Genomic DNA, 17,506 nt, shown 5'->3' with positions numbered 1-17,506 from the left:
TACATATCTCCATATACTGGATATAGGAAGGCCAGTTGTGCCTTTCCTCTGATACCAAACTATCAAATATTAAGCTCTTCCTGATTTTTCTTATCTGAGCAGGGTAAAATGGTATCCATTTTGCGTTGCTTTCTAAGTGTGAGGACGAGGATGGACACTTTTTTCTTAAGTTTATCGCTGTCCGTATCTTTCAATGTCCATTGCCTGTTTCTCTATCGGATGTGTTGCCTCCTCCTTGCTCATTTTGAGCTTTGATTTCTCCATCGAGAAAGCGAGGGAGTGGACTGTCTCCAGGACCCCTCCTCCTCCTGCAGTCTATGACCCTGGCCTGAGTGTCCTCTGGGCAGGTTTCTGCTAGCAAAGGTGCCATCTGCTCATGACCTTGTCCAACTAGCATCGAGGTGATACAGCCAGCGGGGGGCGGGGGAGGGCTAAACTATAAGAGGGTCATTTTCTCCTCCCTTTGTTTGCTTGTGTATCTTCCTGGTTTCTCTGGGAAAAAAAAAAAAAACACTCAGGCTTGGAAATTGCAAGGCAGAGCTGGGATTGAACTTCCTTTAAAGCTGCCTGTAGACATGAGGAATATTTATTTTCTCTATTTGTTTTAAGCCTGGAAAGACTGTGTGGTTTTCTCAACACTGTCCTGATGGAGCCCTGGCCAGCAAGCGTGCAATGCCCCAAGCCCTAATGTGCCATTAATGATAGGTTAATGTACAGTATAATGTTTTTGGGACTACGGGTTCATTACACTTCTGAGTGTGAGGTCTTTCCACAGAGCGCCCAAGGTCCCATTGCATTATATCATGCAATAAAAATACCCTTTTCATATCACACACTAATAAACTGTATTTGAAATGCCGTCTGAGGGCACTGCCGTCTAGTCTATAGGCTGCGCATCAGTGCAACAGTTGGGATCCTCCTTCTGTGTTGTGTTGTGGTTGCACAGAATTCTGAACCCAGGAGAAGTCTGTTCAATCTTGATTTCAGTGGGGAGCAAGTTGAATCTTTAGACCTGGGGTTCAGGGGAAGATCCTTGAGGCACTGAATAACATGGCTATCAGGCTATCCCCAGCCCTCTACTGCCCACCCCTCACACACACACGCACACACACACTCTGTGTGCACCTATCATGAGAAGCTGTGTCTGGTATATGCACTGAGCACTGAACATGTGTCAGAGGTCACATACGTTTTCCTAGGAAAGGATTAGAGTACAGTAAAACCACAGGCCATTCACAGTCATGACCCTGGGACCGCCTTCGCAGCGGCCTCCATGCTGGGAATTTCACACTCACATCTAAGAAGCTGGCACCTCTCTCCTTAACAGAAGACCCCAGAGTCATGGGGAGCAAGCAGTGGTGTGAAGGGTGGCCGTCCCAAGGCCCTGAACGCCAAGGACAGCTCCACTCTGGGGACGTCAGGGCTGCGGCTCATCTCAAATGCACCTGTGCCCTTCCAGGCTCTTCCGTCTTCCTGGGAAGCAGTGGAATCCAGCGGTTTTTCTGCTCAGCAGTTGGGTAGGCATCAGAGATGGTTTAGGAGCTTGGAATACTTCACAAGAGGAACCTGTGTGCATTAAGCACGAGCCAGGGCATTGGAATCCAGCAGTGGGGTGAAGATGGGAGCTGGGAGGGCGTTCAGTCACCTGTCCCACGTTGTGCCGTGACTCTGATGCAGCAGGCTTGCCTCGTCCCTTTGTACAGTGCTGGAGAAGGTTTGACCCAGGAGGTCCCAGAACCGGGGTTCCAGGTGCTAGCCCAGAGCACCCTGTCCCTATTCCATAGTGTAGTGTCCTTGTTTATAAACTAGGTTAATGTTTGCATTCTGATAGGGCTTTTGGAGACCACATGAGCCAAAGTAAATGGAAAGGCCTGGTGAGTTCCTGGCCCAGGGACAACCATTCTAGGCTGTGATTACCATACCATAACCAAAGGCACAGGCCTGATTCTGCCTTGGCCGAGCGATACCTCTGAACTGAGCTTTTGAATCTGCAAATGGAAGGGAATGGCAGTCATCCTGTCCAGCCACTTATGTGACACTTGCATAAGATAATGAACTGGAAAGCACTGTGCGGAACGAAAACCTGACTCAAATGCAGATGGAATCAGTATCCTCACACCAGGTTATATTTGAATAAATATCCCATAGCAGAGCCAGGAAGGGGAGTGATTAGAAAGATCCACAGTCTATCCCTAACCCAAGTAGGGAACAGGGAATGCATTGTGACTAAACTATGTAGTGTAGACTGAGTCGCACAAAATGTTTGAATATCGGGGCAGGACCCAACAACAGAGCAATGAGGCAGGACAGGGCAGGGCTGTGTTCAGCTGCACCTGCTGCCTACGGACAGGGCTGCATAGCACAAAGGTGGTAGGGCGGATAAGAGCAGAGGAACCCTGTTGCCAAAAGGTTGAGTCAGTCTAGGAGACAAAGCAGAAGAGGGAAAGAGAACTTGGGGAGGGGGACAATGCAGATACCCTCCTGACCAAGGCTGGACTCGAAACTCCAGGCAAAACCCAAAAGCCTACCTTGATGCCACAAGAAGAGTATTTCCGTATCAAGGGCTTTCTCTGAAGAGGCCTATGGGAGAAAGGGTTGCCTGGAATCTTTTGTTATCAGGGATGGAAACATTTGGGTCTACCTCTCAGGGGTTAAAATCTGGCTTGGGGGATCCCAAGACTTGAAAAAATGTTCCCCGGGATCAAGAAAACCAGAAGTGACAAGTTCATTTAAAAAGCCTGGTTTGTCATTGTTTATCTAATTTTCAGAGTTGACACAGAAAATTAAACCAGCTGACATTCACTCTCTGACCGACTCTCTGCCTCATTTCCCTGGCCCTTGCCTACCTGACCTTGCAACTAGCAAAGTGCTCCCAACCCTGAAATGTGGAACTTCCCACAGAGTTGCTGAGTTCTTGTGACAGGGTATGTCACAGGTGTCATCCCTAATGTTATATTTTTTTTTTTTTAAGCTGAATTTACCAGTCTGTCCTGAAAGGCCTTTCTTTTTCCCTGATCCGTGTTAGCCCTACATCTAAGAAACAAACTCTCTGTAAAGTTAGGCAAGATAAAGCCAAACGTTACATGGCCCCATAGGTTTGGTTTTTTTTAAGATTTATTCATTTTTATTAGAAAGGCAGATTTACAGAGAGGAGAGAGAGAGATCTTCCATCCACTGGTTCACTCTCCAAATGGCTGCAACAGCCAGGTATGAAACCGGTCTCCCACAGGGGTGCAGGGTCCCAAGGCTTTGGGCCATCTTCCACTGTTTTCCCAGGCCACAAGCAGAGAGCTGAATGGGAAGTAAAGAAGCCGGGACACGAACCAGTGCCTATGAGGATTGCCAGCACTAGCAGGCAGAGGATTAGCCTGTTGAGCCAATGTACTGGCCACAGCACCATACGTCTTTTTACCATTTCCTTATCAGAAGCCTATCTACCTCTTACATCCCTGCCTCCTCCCCACTCCATGACATCATGGGACAGTGCTAGGCTGGGGAAGCTTGTGCCCTGCTGAACACTGGCATCCCAGTACTGGAAGGCTAATTGTTAAGGCCGCATTGCCAGGACTCCACATGAGGACGTTGTTCAGACAGCCAAAGCGTACACTCCTTGACTAATCAAAGCCCTTCAGAATTTCAGAAGGTCTTCGATGTATCTTGCTCTCCCCTCTTCCCTAAAACAAATGGTGTGTGTGTGTGTCAGGATTGAATGTGTTTTCAAGTTTTCTTTTACATCAGCATTAGGGAGAGTCCCTAGTTGCTGTCTCATTGATGTGGTGCCAGCACCAGCCGACCCCAAAACAACCTGAATTACAAGCAAGGAAAAAAGCAAACTGTTTTTTAAGTTTGAGTTCCAGATTCTTTGTCAAGATTTGTTTGTTTATTTGAAAATCAAGGTTAGGGGGTATGGGAGGGAAGAGAGCTTCCAGCCACTAGTTCACTACCAAGTGGGTCCAGCTACCACAGCTGGGCAAGGCCGAAACCAGGAGCCAGGAGCTTCATCCAAATCTCTGACATGGGTGACAGGGGCTCAGAGTCAGGCCATCTTCTGCTGCTTTGCCAGGCCTTTAGCAGGGAGCTGGATGGGAAGCAGAGCAGCCAAGACATAAACTGGCACCCATATGGGATTCTGGCTAACTTTCAGATTCTTAGTTAAGCATAGAGCATCAAATTATAGTGGCCTTCCATAGGTCATTGAATGTAAATCATTAATAAAATCACTAAATACATTCAGCATTGTAGTGCAGTGGTTTAAGCCACAACCTGTGACACCAGTATCCCGTATGAACACCACTTTGGGTCCCAGTTGCTCCATTTCCAATCCAAGTCCCTGCTAATGCAATTGGGAAGGCAGCGAAAGATGGCCCATGTGCTTGGGTTCCTGCCACTCATGTGCATGTCCTACGTGGAATTCCTAGGCACCTGGCTTCGTCCTGGCCCAGCTCCCGCTGTGCTAGCCATTTGGGAAGTGAACCAGTAGATGGAAGATCTCTCACTTTTGCTCTTCATCTAGCCTATCTTTAAAAAAAAAAAAAAATACATGTAGATTTGGGAACAGGAATACATACCCTGTTTGATGGTGTTTTCTGGACTTGACCAAATCTGAAGCAATGGGATTATTTTGCTCATGAATTGAATGGTGGAGATTTTACTGGCCTCCAAGGGAAGCAGAGCCGCACCTAGGTGGGGGAAGATCTGTGCATCCAGAAGCAAATGGCAGTGCCCTCAAGCCTCCCACTTAACTGGAGCCAGCCCACTGGGCAGAAGCCAGCCTCCAACTAAATAACTTGCTCTTGTCTAACAGTGAAAATAGACTTGAGTTTCATGGCTGCCGCTCTGCGGGAAAGGAGCCAGGTTATTTGTAACCAGATAAAGCATGCTCCCCCTTGTCATTCATCCCGCACTCGTGCATGGCACACCCCCTCCACGTGCCCCCCGGCCCCTGCACCGCCTCAGAAAACACAGGTCACACCGCTCACCACCGCCGAAAACGCGTTTCAGGCGCCCGCACATTTAATTTTCTTCAACATTACCTTGCAAACCACAGCAAATCAATAACAGAATAGTTAAGTACCGCAGGTTCTTTGTGTTGTGTTTTTGAAAATATTGCTCAAGGCTAAGAGTGGCTTTCTATTGATGATTTTTATTTGCTGCAGGGACGCAAAAGTGACCAGAATTTTCAAATGGTTTGCTTCCTTTTCCTGGGTTTCTTAAAAGAAAAAATAAGAAAGAAAGCAAGAAAGAAAAAAGAAAAGGCAGGAGAGCAGGTTCATGTGGCAACATGGCTTTCCACCAGCAGAAACTCCAAGAAGTGGGTCCTGTTCATCCCTGTGTGTCACAGCCCGATAGTTTGGACCTCCCTTGGGTTCCTGGATCACATTTTTCCAATGGGACTGTGCCAGCCCACACCCTGGATGCCGCCACCTCACCCCAGCAGCAGCCATGGCTGGAGTGAAACTCAGATAACTCGGGAGCATGGCAGCTAAAAACAAAACAAAACAAAAAAAAAGTTAGAAAAACAAAAAGACGGTACTTCATGTACGCAGATGAGCCCAAGATGGTGAGGCCTCGTGCGTTGGGTGGATTTTTTCCTGCTTCTGTTGGTGTGGATCAGAAACAGCCTGCTTTGGCTACAATCTGTGTGAATGGTTTCTCTCACTGTGAAGAAGCCACAAGAGCTGGAGACCAAGGAGTTGCCGGGAAGTTAGGGTGAGACAGTGAATGCCTAGTGCAATGCTAAGTTACACCTGTGATAGCAGGAGTCAAAGCCGAGTTCTGCCAACTGGGGGCGATGTGTGTGCTCACGGTACCCTGCCAGTCCCAGGCTCGGGCACCACACACCTCCCCCTCACACTCATGTCTCACAATAGGTTGGCTCAAATAGGTTGGCCGTGCGTCTTTCACATAAGGTGTCCTTTTAATCCTTAAATTTGGCCTGCATTTATGAGTCCATTTTCAGCTCTTGCGACTTGTTTCTTCTCTGCACCAATTTCGTCATCTACTTTCCTGGCTTTTTAAAGAAAAGTATTTTTACTGTGCTGATTCTCTATTTTTCCATCTAGTTTCTTTTATGTTCCTTATTATTTGCTGTCTTATGTGTTCTTCGAATTTACTGCTTCTGTTTGTAATTTGTTGGATTGAACCCTTAGCTGATGGATTCCCAGTGGTTTTGTTTGTTTGTTTGTTTGTTTTGTTTTGCTTTGTTTTTTTGCCCCTAGTGAATACCTGTAAAGCGATAAATTGCTTTCTCAGTCCTGCCTTCACCGCAGCCTGCAGACTGTTACATGTGTGTTTTCACTGATACGCAGTGATAGGTACAAGCTGAGCATCCCTCATTCGGCACTGTGAAGTGCTCCCAAATTCACAACTCTTGAGCAGCAACATAATGCCACAAATGGAAAATTTCACACCTGGCTTCATATAGCAGGTCATAGACAAAATGCAGGTGCAGGAAAAATATTGTATAACATTACCTTCAGGCTATGTGTATAAGGTGTGTGTGAAACATAAATGAATTTCTTACTCAGACTTGGGTCTCAATCCTAAGATATTTTACTGTGTAGAAGCAAATATCCCAAAATAAAAAAAAAACTCCAAAAATGGTTTTTGGGGGGGACCCAAGGATTTGTAATTTCAATTAGGGTATTGTTTGGTAAATTATTGAAATGCATTTTTATTTTTAAATACCAAGTTTCTTTCTAATTATGATTGTATATTCTGTAATTGTTAAATGTAGGTGACCTATTTATATAGCTTCATTCATATGTCACTCAAATATTTTGTGTCCATTTGAATTCCCTGCTCACTTAGCTTCCAGAAATGTGTTCTAGTCCCCACTTTGTTTTTTTTTTTAAGATTAATTTTATTTATATCACAAAGTCAGATATACAGAGAGGAGGAGAAACAGAGAGGAAGATCTTCCGTCCAATGATTCACTCCCCAAGTGGCTGCAACAGCCAGTGCTGTGCCGATTTGAAGCCAGGAGCCAGGAACTTCCTCCAGGTCTCCCACACGGGTGCAAAGTCCCAAGGCCTTGGGTTGTCCTTGACTGCTTTCCCAGGCCACAAGCAGGGAGCTGGATGGGAAGTGGAGCAGCCGGGATTAGAACCGGCGCCCATATGGGATCCTGGTGCGTTCAAGGCAAGGACTTAGCTGTTAGGCCACCGGGCCCCCAGTCCCCACTTTCAATGTGGCTTTGTTTGTTTCTCTTTTCAATTCAGCCAGTTTTTGCTTTGTTTTTTAAGGTAGTGATGTAAAGTGCTTATGTCAAAATATTGCATCTTCCTTTTAAAATACTTCTTGTATCTCTGTGTCATGACTCGTTATGTCTAATGTAGCTTGATTTAAATTTTATTTTTGCCTGGTACTGATGTGGCTAAACCATCGACATTATGTTGATATTTATCATCTTGTCATGTATAATGCCTTTATATCTGGGTTCTTTTGTTGGAAGCAAATCTCTTTACATTTTATAGTTTTTAATTTCATTCAAGACTTTGAATTTGTTTATTTAACCATTTATCACTTGATAGATTTGACATTTTCTCTGCTGTCCGATTATACATTTTCTCTATACAATACCACTTTTACTTTTCCCCTTTCTCTACTAGAGTAACATTATTTTTTCTCTAATTTATTCTTTCCATTGGTTGAGCAATTCTACCTCTCATTTCTAACTGATGGTTTCTGCATTTTTTTAGGATTTATTTGTATTTTTTATTGGAAAGTCAGACATACAGAGAGGAGGAGAGACAGAGCAGAAGATCTTCCGTCCATTGATTCACTCCCCAAGTGGCCACAACAGCCGGAGCTGTGCTGATCCAAAGCCAGGAGCCAAGAGCTCCTTCCGGGTCTTCCATGCAGGTGCAGGGTCCCAAGGCTTTGGGCTGTTCTCAACTACTTTCCCAGGCCATAAGCAGGGAGCTGAAAGGGAAAGGGGGTGGCCGGGATTAGAACCTGCGCTCATAATGGATCCCAGTGCATGCAAGGCGAGGACTTTTAGCTGCTAGGCTACTGCGCTGGGCCCAGTTCCTGTATTTTTAACTGAATTCATCAAAGCTTGAAATCATCACTCCTCCCAAACAATACTCGGTGTTAGGGTCCATCTTTTACCTTGATGTTAGTAGAATCAGCTTCCGCTACATATAGACGAATACAGCTTGCAGAGGCAGGGAGCAGAGTACCCAGGCTATGTCTTTGTCCCGGGCCTCACAGGGCATTTGAACTCCAGCCAGCAAGAAAGGAGGAGGGCAGTGAAAACACTGAGCTCATCTAGAAACCGGTGCACAGCGCACCTGTTCGTGATGAGTTAACTACAGCTAGCCACAGGTGAGGCTGGGAGTGCCACGGCTTTGCCAGATGATAGTCTGGGTTGAGGGTTGTTTTTGTTTTGTGTTTTTGCTTTTTAAGATTTATTTATTTGATGGGCCCGTCGGCGTGGCTTACCGGCTAAAGTCCTCACCTTGAAAGTCCCGGGATCCCATATGGGCGCCAGTTCTAATCCCGGCAGCTCCACTTCCCATCCAGCTCCCTGCTTGTGGCCTGGGAAAGCAGTTGAGGACTGCCCAGTGCATTGGGACACTGCACCCGCGTGGGAGACCCGGAGGAGGTTCCTGGTTCCCAGCATCGGACTGGCGCGCATCGGCCCGTTGCAGCTCACTTGGGGAGTGAAACATCGGACGGAAGATCTTCCTCTCTGTCTCTCCTCCTCTGTGTATATCTGGCTGTAATAAAAAAAAAAAAAAAAAGATTTATTTATTTGAAAGGTCAAGTGATAGAGAGATCTTTTATTCGCTGGTTCACTCCCTAAATGGCCACTATGGCCGGGTTAGTGCTCCATCTAAGTTGCCTGCATGAGTGGCAGGGGACCATGCACTTGAGCCGTGTTCTGCTTTTTTCCCAGACACATCAGCAGGGAGCTGGTTGGGAAGTGGAGGAGCTGGAATTTAAACTGGGATGCCAGCACCATAGGCAGGAGCTTAGCTCACTGTGCCACAGCAGCAGACCCTAAACTCTGGTCTTTAAGGATGTGTTGTTTTGGGGGCGGGGAGGCCTGGACCTTAAGTAGCGGTTGGTACCCCAGATCCCTACCCAAAGCACAGGGGTTCCCAGTGTTTCTGGTCACTCCTTTCCATATCATCACAGGCAGGAGTTCAGATCTTCCAAATCTGTCATTACTGCCATGCTGGTCTCAGCTGATACCTTTGTTTAGCAGTCCCCAGGGTGCTTTCTCCCTGAAGTGCCCTGTTCAGTCCTCCTGAAGGGTGCATGAGTGGCAAAACCATCTCTGGTTTGGACCTCAAGTTGTCCTCCTTCTGCGCCGCCTCTCCACCGTTTGTGTAATTGAGTTTAGAAGCTCAGCTTCACCTTGGTGTTTGTTCTCCTGGAGTCCTCTGGCTTCAGCTGTTGCTGGCCAACCCGTGGCTTCTGCTAAATCGCAATACTTCGCACTCCCAGACACTCGGTGGTCTGCAGGCCCGCCCAGATTTGTCCAGGAGCACCTTGCCTCTCCCTCCCATCCTTTCCTCTACCAGGGGTAGGGGACGTCCAGCCCCCAGGCCACAGAAGGCCACAAGGCAGCCACAGGGGGCACTCAAAATTTAGTACATCTACAGCAAGTGAATTTTTAGGGCAATCACTATGTATACCCTGCGAGTGGTACTTAAACATCCAGATGGTTCTTGGCAGATATAAAAGGTACCCCCAGTCCTTCAGCCTTTCTCTTTCACATTGAAAACGAAGATGAGTTTTCTAGAGTGAGCATTTAGCGGAGCAGTGAAGGTATCAGGTCAACGTAACTGGGTTCAGTGTCCAGCTCCAGCTCCTGGCTGCAGCTTGCTGCCAGCACAGACCCTGGGCAGCGTTAGTGATGGCTCAGCAGTCAAGTTCCTGTGACCCCTGGGGAAGACCTGGGTTGAGTTCCCAGCCCGTTTCCATCCTCAAGCACAGTGTACATGTATCAGATGATCCAACGGTAGCCTTCCCATGTGTACTATTAGGATAGCAATTTTACAAAGAACAAAGCCACCTGGCCCTGTGGGCACTCACAGGAAGATCTGGGAAAGGAAGCAGCAGGCTCCATCGCCTCTCAGGCCTGAGTCCCTGGGGTTCTCCCTCCCCTGGCCTCCTCTGGCCTCCCCTCCTCCCCTGTGTCCAACCTGAGACCGGCTGGGCAGCCAATATGCCATCTGCTGTACAGCTGTCTAGGCAACCACCACTCACACAGCCCAGTCCCCTGGGACACTTGCTCAGCAGTGCCAGCGCCCCCTCCAGTGGCCCCGTGCCTCTCTGCGCACCATGCTGCACTGGTCCTGGGACTACCCAGAGAGACCCCAGAAACATCCCAAAGGTCCACTGTCTGACCAATGACCCTGTGGAAGAACATGTAGCTCCATCCAAATGCAGGTAGACATTTGCTTGACACCCTAAGGTGCCTGGGTACCAGCTAGGATGGCTGGAGATAAGCAGTTGGCTGCTAATAACTGAAATGGTGGTGGGGGGAGATATCTACTTTTATAATAATTGTGAAAAGTAAACTTGGAAGGCTTTTTGGAGATGGCAGGCCACTGCTGCAAGGCATTTTTCAAGACTTGAAAAAAAAAATGAAAAGCAGGAAGAGGACCCCTCTACCTCTCCCCACTCCACCCTAGCTGTTGGAAAAGCTTTAGAAGGCAGGGACTGAGACAGCTGTGCTCAGAACAAGCGCCCTGCAGGCCTGCCTGGGTAGGCCTGGTGTGGCAGGATAGTGGCCCAGTTAAGCTGGGCCCGGTAGACGGGCAGACTACACACACACACGTCTATCTTGCATCAGGTCCTGCTGCCCTACCCCAGGAGGAAGATGGAGAAGATATGCCGTGGTCCTGAGGAAGCTGGCAGACAGCTCACCAGCCAGCCACAGCCTATGGAGGAGGGAGAGCCAGAGACCAGAGAGAGAGCATCAGCTTTGCTACTGCAAGTGTCAGCGTTAAAGAATGCACTTGTGTGGCCCCAGCCAGAGGTGAACAGGAGAATGCAGCTTCCCTGCATGTGTCAAGGGGGTGAAGGGGAAGGTGCCTCCCAGGGTTGCCATCCCCACCGCACCCCACCCCCCTCAGAGAGGGCTGGCACTAGGGACTGGAGGCACTGCAGGGGCTCCCCACCTTCACAGCTGGGGACACAGCTGGAAGGCTGACCCACCTTGTATAATATGAACAGTGGAACTGTTGATGATGTGAAACCACTGCAGGAGCTTAGGATTTCTGTGAAAACAAGCGGGGTGTTTCGTAGCAGGAACTTGGTCTTTGTAAAGCCATCGTAGCATTGCAACTCTTGAGGACACAGGGTCACGGGGCATTCGCAGTCCCATCTGCTTCAGGTGCAGCCGACCTTGCTGTGTCACCACAGCAGCCTGGTGTCAGAAAAATCTCAGCTGACCGTATTGCCATCCCAGCTTAGGCCACCACTCAGCCAGTGTCATCACCACCAAAGAGGGAAGCAGGAAGAACTGACTTCCAAGTCTGCTCGCTGACAGTAGCAACAGAGGATCCCTGTGACTTGCGCATGTTGGCCAATGGGTGTGCAAAGCGACTTCTCCTATCCCCCATAAGGTCCCAGTGTACGCTGTGTGACTGGCCTGTGGGCACCATGGGGTCCAGACCCACATGTCTGCCTATGTCCATGTCAGTCTCAGTGTCCATCACAGACCGCAGCGCTTACAAGGGACCCAGTGCACTGCAACAGCCCTCCCGGTGGCCAGTCCACATAGCAGAGGCTGGACGCTGTACACAGATCAGACAAGCGGACCCACTTTACCCTGAGAGCTACGGAAGGCAGCATCCTGGCACCTGATTCTGGCGCCCCAGTGTGCAGGGCAGCACACTGAGCCAGACAGAGCTGCATGTGTCCTGTGTTTGTTTACTGACCCCCTGATTTCATTCTGCTGGGTCACACCCCAGAAGCCCAGTGCCAGGAACTCCATCCAGCTTTCCCACGTGGGTGGCAGAGTCTTAGGCAGTTGAGCCCTCACCTGCCACTTCCCTAGATGTGCACAAGCAGCCAGCTGGATGGGGAGGGCAGAGACAGAAAACAGACCCAGGTACTCAGATCCAGGTCCAGAGTGTGGGCATCTTCACCTGCCAGGAGAGATGCCCACCGCTATGGTATTTCTTATGAAGGCTTTCAGAAATAGGAGGGGGCAGTTTTCCAAAGGTAATGGGAAATGCATCTAAGGAAAATACATAAATTTCACATTTTCTTTGTGCCAAAATAAATTTCATCTTTTCCATGAACTTTCTGAACTACCCTCATATAGTTTAAAACCTTTATTAACAGAATTTGAATGAGACATCATCTGTAGGACCCCCAGCACTCCTCCCCACCCCCATCCCCGGTCGAATTGGCCTCTGAGATCTCACCCCACCCTGACACTCACTCCTCCACCAGTGCTGAGAGAGGATGGCACAGGAGGGTGTCCCCTGCCAAGGGGAACGGGGTCCTGCAGAACAATGCATAGAAGCTTGGAGCTGGAAGTGGCTTTGGGGGCCCCTCTAGCTCCTCAAACCCCCTTTCCCAGGCACCTATCTCCGTACCCCTCAGGAGCAGCTCATTGGGTTCTACTGGTTGCAGACTGGGTTGGGACACACCTGTGCCAGGATCGTCTGCTCACACTGGCTAACAGGTCCCTGGCTTCCATACCACACAGCATCCTTGGTGGGGCAGAGAATGCAGTGGCTGGGTAGAGAGTTGGCACCTTTGGTGAGGGGACCTGATGAGGGTATTGCCAAGGTAGAGCTCATGTTTGGGCACTGTCTGATGCTGGGCACCCTGTTTGTGCCTAATGGTCCTGGCCCCATCCTTGCCACCCTGGCAAATTCCTGTTCTGGTGTTTCCAGGTGCTGGGCCCCCCAGAGAACACATGCAAAGTCCAGGAAAGCTGGGGACTTGGGACTGCTCTACCACCCACGTCCTGTTAGCTGAGCAGACCTTCACATAGCACGTGCTGTCCGCCTCCTGTCTGGCACTGATGAGAGGTGACAGTGTGGTGGCTCGGGCCTTGGCTCTGGAGACGGAGTCCACAGGACAGCTCGGTGGCCTTGCAGAAGCTTCTTCATGTGTGTTAGTTTCCTCGCCTGTGCCGTGAAGGGGAGGGAGGGTGGGCGTGGATTCAGTAGAGTTGCTGGTGTGAGAGGAAGCACCTGACCTGTGGGATCTGGGCAGGGAGAACATGGGTACATACATGTGTGTTCCTTATTGCCATCCCACGTGTCCATTGAGAAATACTGGTGGAGCACCTAGAATGTGACTTCAAATATGCTAGAGTTGGAGAATAATTGGACCATCTATGTTTTCTACTTCGTAAACAAATAGAAATACAAAGCAGTCTGCCCACCTGACAGGCAGTGCAAGGACATCCTGCTCTGCAGCCTTCTCAACAGCAGCATCCTGTCTCCCAGAGCCTCAGCTTTGTAAGGTGAGGGTGCAGGGAGGTACAACCAGTTCCTACACACAGCAAGTGCTCAGTGGATAGAGAGGGTGCTGCAAACACACAGGTCACTGGCACAAGCCACGGGAACTATTGAGAACCAGGCATTGTCCCAGACTGATACATAAAGCTCCCTGACAGATCCACAAAGATAAGAAATGTGTGGGGACCCACACAGAACTAAAAACAGGCGGTGTGATGTCACTGAGTGAGCACTGGACCAGGAGTCCAGACCAGGAAGGAGCTCGGGGATGTCCTGCTGTCCACCTGTCAAGAGGCATCTCGTCACCAGGCATGGGCGGGCGAGAGTTAGGGACAGTGGTGCAGAGAAGGGTCAGTCCAGGCCAGAGAGGGCATACCCGGCCCGGCTTGGCCACCATGGCTGTTGGCATAGAGGCCAAGGTCAGCAGCAGTCACCTGTGCCAGGCTGTTCCTGCAGCTTGATGAGGCCACAGGAGCTGTCCGTGCCTGGGGCCCCTTGCCTGGGAGGGAGGCGCATGTCACTGTGCAGGAGGACTGGTATGTGTGGAATGGCCCCATGGACTCCCCTCAGGTGAGCCCTCCACAGCACGAGCACAATATTTGGAGTCAGGTGGCCTAGGTCCTGGTTCCTATGCCCATGTGCGTGTCACTCTCCAAGGGCACAGCCCCTACCCTGATGTCCCTCATCTGCGAAACAGGGATAGCAGGAGACCTGCTTCCCACCCAGCTCTGTCAGTGCATTCGGATCGGGCCCCCATGTCACCTCTGTAACATGGGACAATACTGTAACTGTGCACAAGGGGCATGGGAGGGGAGGAGGAAGGAGGGGACAGTCCCAGTGTCCAGCTTCTGACTGAGATTGGGACAAGGTCAAGTTCAGGCTTGCAGCCCTTGTCCTGGCTGCCTCGGCCCAGCCCCAGAGTGCCCGGGACAGCCCAGGGCAGGAGTTTCCAGCTAGGAGACTGGTGGTACAGGCCCCACTCTGGGCACCCCCGGCAGGTCACCTGAGACTCTGAGGCCTCCATCTCCCTGTCAGTCATGTGACCTACACAGTGCACCCTCTGTGAGTTAGCAGTGCCCTGGTTGCCGGTGGCAGGACCCAGCCCTGGCCATGAGGAGGTTCACACACCCTGCAGGCAGAGCCACTGCCAGGCCCCAGGCACAAGGGCCACCCAGGACGTTGCCTGCCTCCCTGTCACTTCTTGTTTGGGTTCTTGCTGGCCCAGAGCAGTCCACGCCGGACCCCTGCCCTATCTTGTATCTCGCTCTCAGTCACCAGTGGCTGGGGCAAACCCAACTGTCTGAGGCCCCTCCTCACAAGTAGCATGGGGCATCAAGACTCCAGCATGCCTCCTGGCCACAGGCATCTCCACCCCTGCCCCTCCACAGCCAGTGATGGACTGTATCCACAGGAGCACGGGTCCCCGGGCAAAGCAGCCCCGCAGTGCGGCCCTCAGCCCTTCCTGTGCTGCCGACACCGCCGCTCACTCCTCCCGCGGTTCCGCTCTGCTCATTTCCGAACAGATGACAGGGGAGACAGAGCATATGGGCCCAAAGTCACCGGCATTCTGGGAAAGTGACACTGCATTCCCCAGGCAGGGGGAGGGCCCGGGCTCCTGCGCACCGCTGCCCCTTTGTTCTTCAGAAGGGCACTGGCTCCCCTGGAGGGCACGGGGAAGGAGCCCACTGTCCAGGAGGGGACTGAGGAGTGTTGGCACAGGGGGCTGTGGCTAGGAGGAGAACAGAAGGAAGCCCAGCTCGTCTGTCCTGGGCGTCCCCAGCCTGGCCTCGCTCCCTCCTGCACAGTGCCTGCTTTCTTGGGGGCATCCCCCCAGCGTGCCATGTATGAGTAGATCTCAGGAGGCCTCTAGCTAGTGTGCTGGCCTTGTTGAGTCCTCCGCCCTGTGCCTCCACCCAGTGCACCTTCTGGGTACGTTGCCTGCCTGCCTGACGGTGCCGCACAGACCTCTGCATTCAGGTACAAGGTACCTCAGGATGATTTTTCCTGTCTGAATGGTGGCAGGGCCCAGCAATTCCTTCTTCCCATCCCTGGAGACCCCTCAGTTCTGACCAGTGACCCAGCTGGGTCTGCAGGCCCCCTGTCCCCACCACCACCAGCCTTGATAGCTCCTGCAGACACTGGCCTGGGTGGGGCACCTGCACCCATGTTCTTCTTGGCCAGGCTATGGACAGGCAGTGTGGACTTCCGGCAGGTCCCCGGGAGCTGGCTGCCCTGAAAGATACAGGGGATGCCTCAGGCCGGTGTAGATGGAGGAGGGACCAGAGGGTATCAGAAAGCAGGAGGCACAGGAGAAGTAGGCAGCCTCCCCCCTTTCCTAGCACTCCACTGCCCACCATGGTGCCAACCTTGCCATTTGCCGCGTAGACTGCACATTTTAGAAGGGTAAGGTCAGGAGCCATCAGGCGTAGAGTTCCAGGGCTCCATGGCCTCCTGGGAAGCAAAGGGAATATTTTGCACTGTTGTTTGCTGGCCAGGACAGTCCCATGGCTGTCCCTGCTCTGTTTGACCTTGCCTGGGAACTCCCAGGAGGCCATAAGGCTGTATGGACAACCAGGGAGGGGCTGCCCCCAGAGATGAATTGGATTAGACTCAGAGGCCGCCCAGCCCCTAGCACCAGCCTGCTCCCTGAAGCTGGAGTAACCACACACCAGCATGTTCTGCCCCGCCGTCCCTCCCTCGGATCGCACACAGAGTGCCTCCTGTAAGGGGAAGGGAGCTGTGGCCCAGCCAGTCTGTGGCAGGGTGGTTCTCAGCTCTCGGGCGGCTGAGTCTCCTGGAAAAGGCAGCAGAGGGTGGCCAGCCAGGGCTGCCCTGTCTCCTGCCCAATGGCCTGCAGGTCCCTCCCCACCCCTCGTGGGCCTCAGTCGCAGGCTGACTCCCCAGACTGGGGTGGGGGCGGGGTGCTGGAGGGAGATCAGAGTGGGCCTCGGGCCACAGGCTGACTGACACACTGGGATCGGGCATGCCCATGGTAGCTGCTCTTCTTCCCACAGGGCCACCCATTCATCGTGCAGTTTAACGACGGGAATGCTGCCGTGGTGTCCATGTGGGTATGCAGAGCCCTGGAGGAGAGGAGGAGCCAGCAGAAGGCCCCATGAGGCCTCAGCCCAGCACCCAGCACCCAGGGGGCCGGCCCGCCCACGTTTACCGCCTGCACTGAAGAGCTTCCCTGCTTGCACTCACTCGTGCACGCACCACCACCCTGCCGGGCAGCCTTCACCCACTCCGGCCTGGAGGCACTGTCTCCAGCAACTAGAGGAAGGGACAGACCCCCAGAAGCAAGGCTCTCGTGGCCCCTGCCTACCCTCTTTTTTCCTAACAGTTTCCTTTGTAAAGGAGCAGGGCATGTCAGAGCACCAAGGAGAATAAAAAGGCCACGGCTTCGGGACCACGCCCAGGAGACTCCTGTCTGCGTTCACGCCTGCCACCTACCCAGGCCTGGGAGCAGGTGGGGTTCCCCTGCTCCTCCGCTTCCACAGGGATGTGCGTGACACCCGTGCCCAGGCACCTCAAGGACCCCTTAGAACTCAGCCATCGGATGCAGGAGACAGGCAAGCCTGCAGGTGCCTCAAGGAGTCCTTGAGCCCTTGAGCTCAGCCCCCATTCTGCGTGCCTTTCTCGCCTGGACTTTGCCCCCACCACCACTTCCACTGCTCATGCCAGGGCTACAGGGACAGAGACTCTAATAGGCCGATGCCAGCAGGATGGCCCAGGGTGGGCCAAGAGACTGACAGCCGGGAAAAGGCTCCAGTGGTTCTGAGATGGCACCCCTGCCATCCATGCCCACTTCCTGCCAGTTCATGGCCACACGACCTGTTCTCAGTGGAGCCACACCATGGCCAGGAGTCTGACACACCTGTGCACCTCCCTCCCACCCTTCTCCCTGGCCTGCGGAAGAGCAGAAGGTAGGACAGCTGAGCCCCACATGGGAGGGACCTGAATCTAAGTGACCATGTAGAGGGGCACTGCCTGCATCACACACCCCACACACATGCACTCACACATGCATGTTCTCATACCACACATGTACTCACACTACATAT

At 51.7% G+C, this 17,506-nt stretch overlaps 1 protein-coding gene across 1 annotated transcript in view; it reads left to right on the top strand.

Moving 5' to 3' along the window:
- The window catches only part of MAP2K5 (mitogen-activated protein kinase kinase 5), a 245,809-nt gene extending 228,953 nt beyond the window's left edge, over window positions 1-16,856 (top strand). The window contains exon 22 of the mRNA XM_004578329.2: window positions 16,457-16,856. Coding sequence (XP_004578386.1) covers window positions 16,457-16,561 — 105 coding nt within the window. The 3' untranslated portion in view covers window positions 16,562-16,856. The remainder of the gene's footprint in view (window positions 1-16,456) is intronic.
- Window positions 16,857-17,506: the final 650 nt, after the last annotated feature.

This window comes from Ochotona princeps, chromosome 6 (genome assembly GCF_030435755.1).
Source record: "Ochotona princeps isolate mOchPri1 chromosome 6, mOchPri1.hap1, whole genome shotgun sequence".
Lineage (NCBI taxonomy): Eukaryota > Metazoa > Chordata > Mammalia > Lagomorpha > Ochotonidae > Ochotona > Ochotona princeps.
The sequence above is the reverse complement of the archived record's forward strand: the minus strand, read 5'-3'. Positions and strand labels throughout refer to the sequence as shown.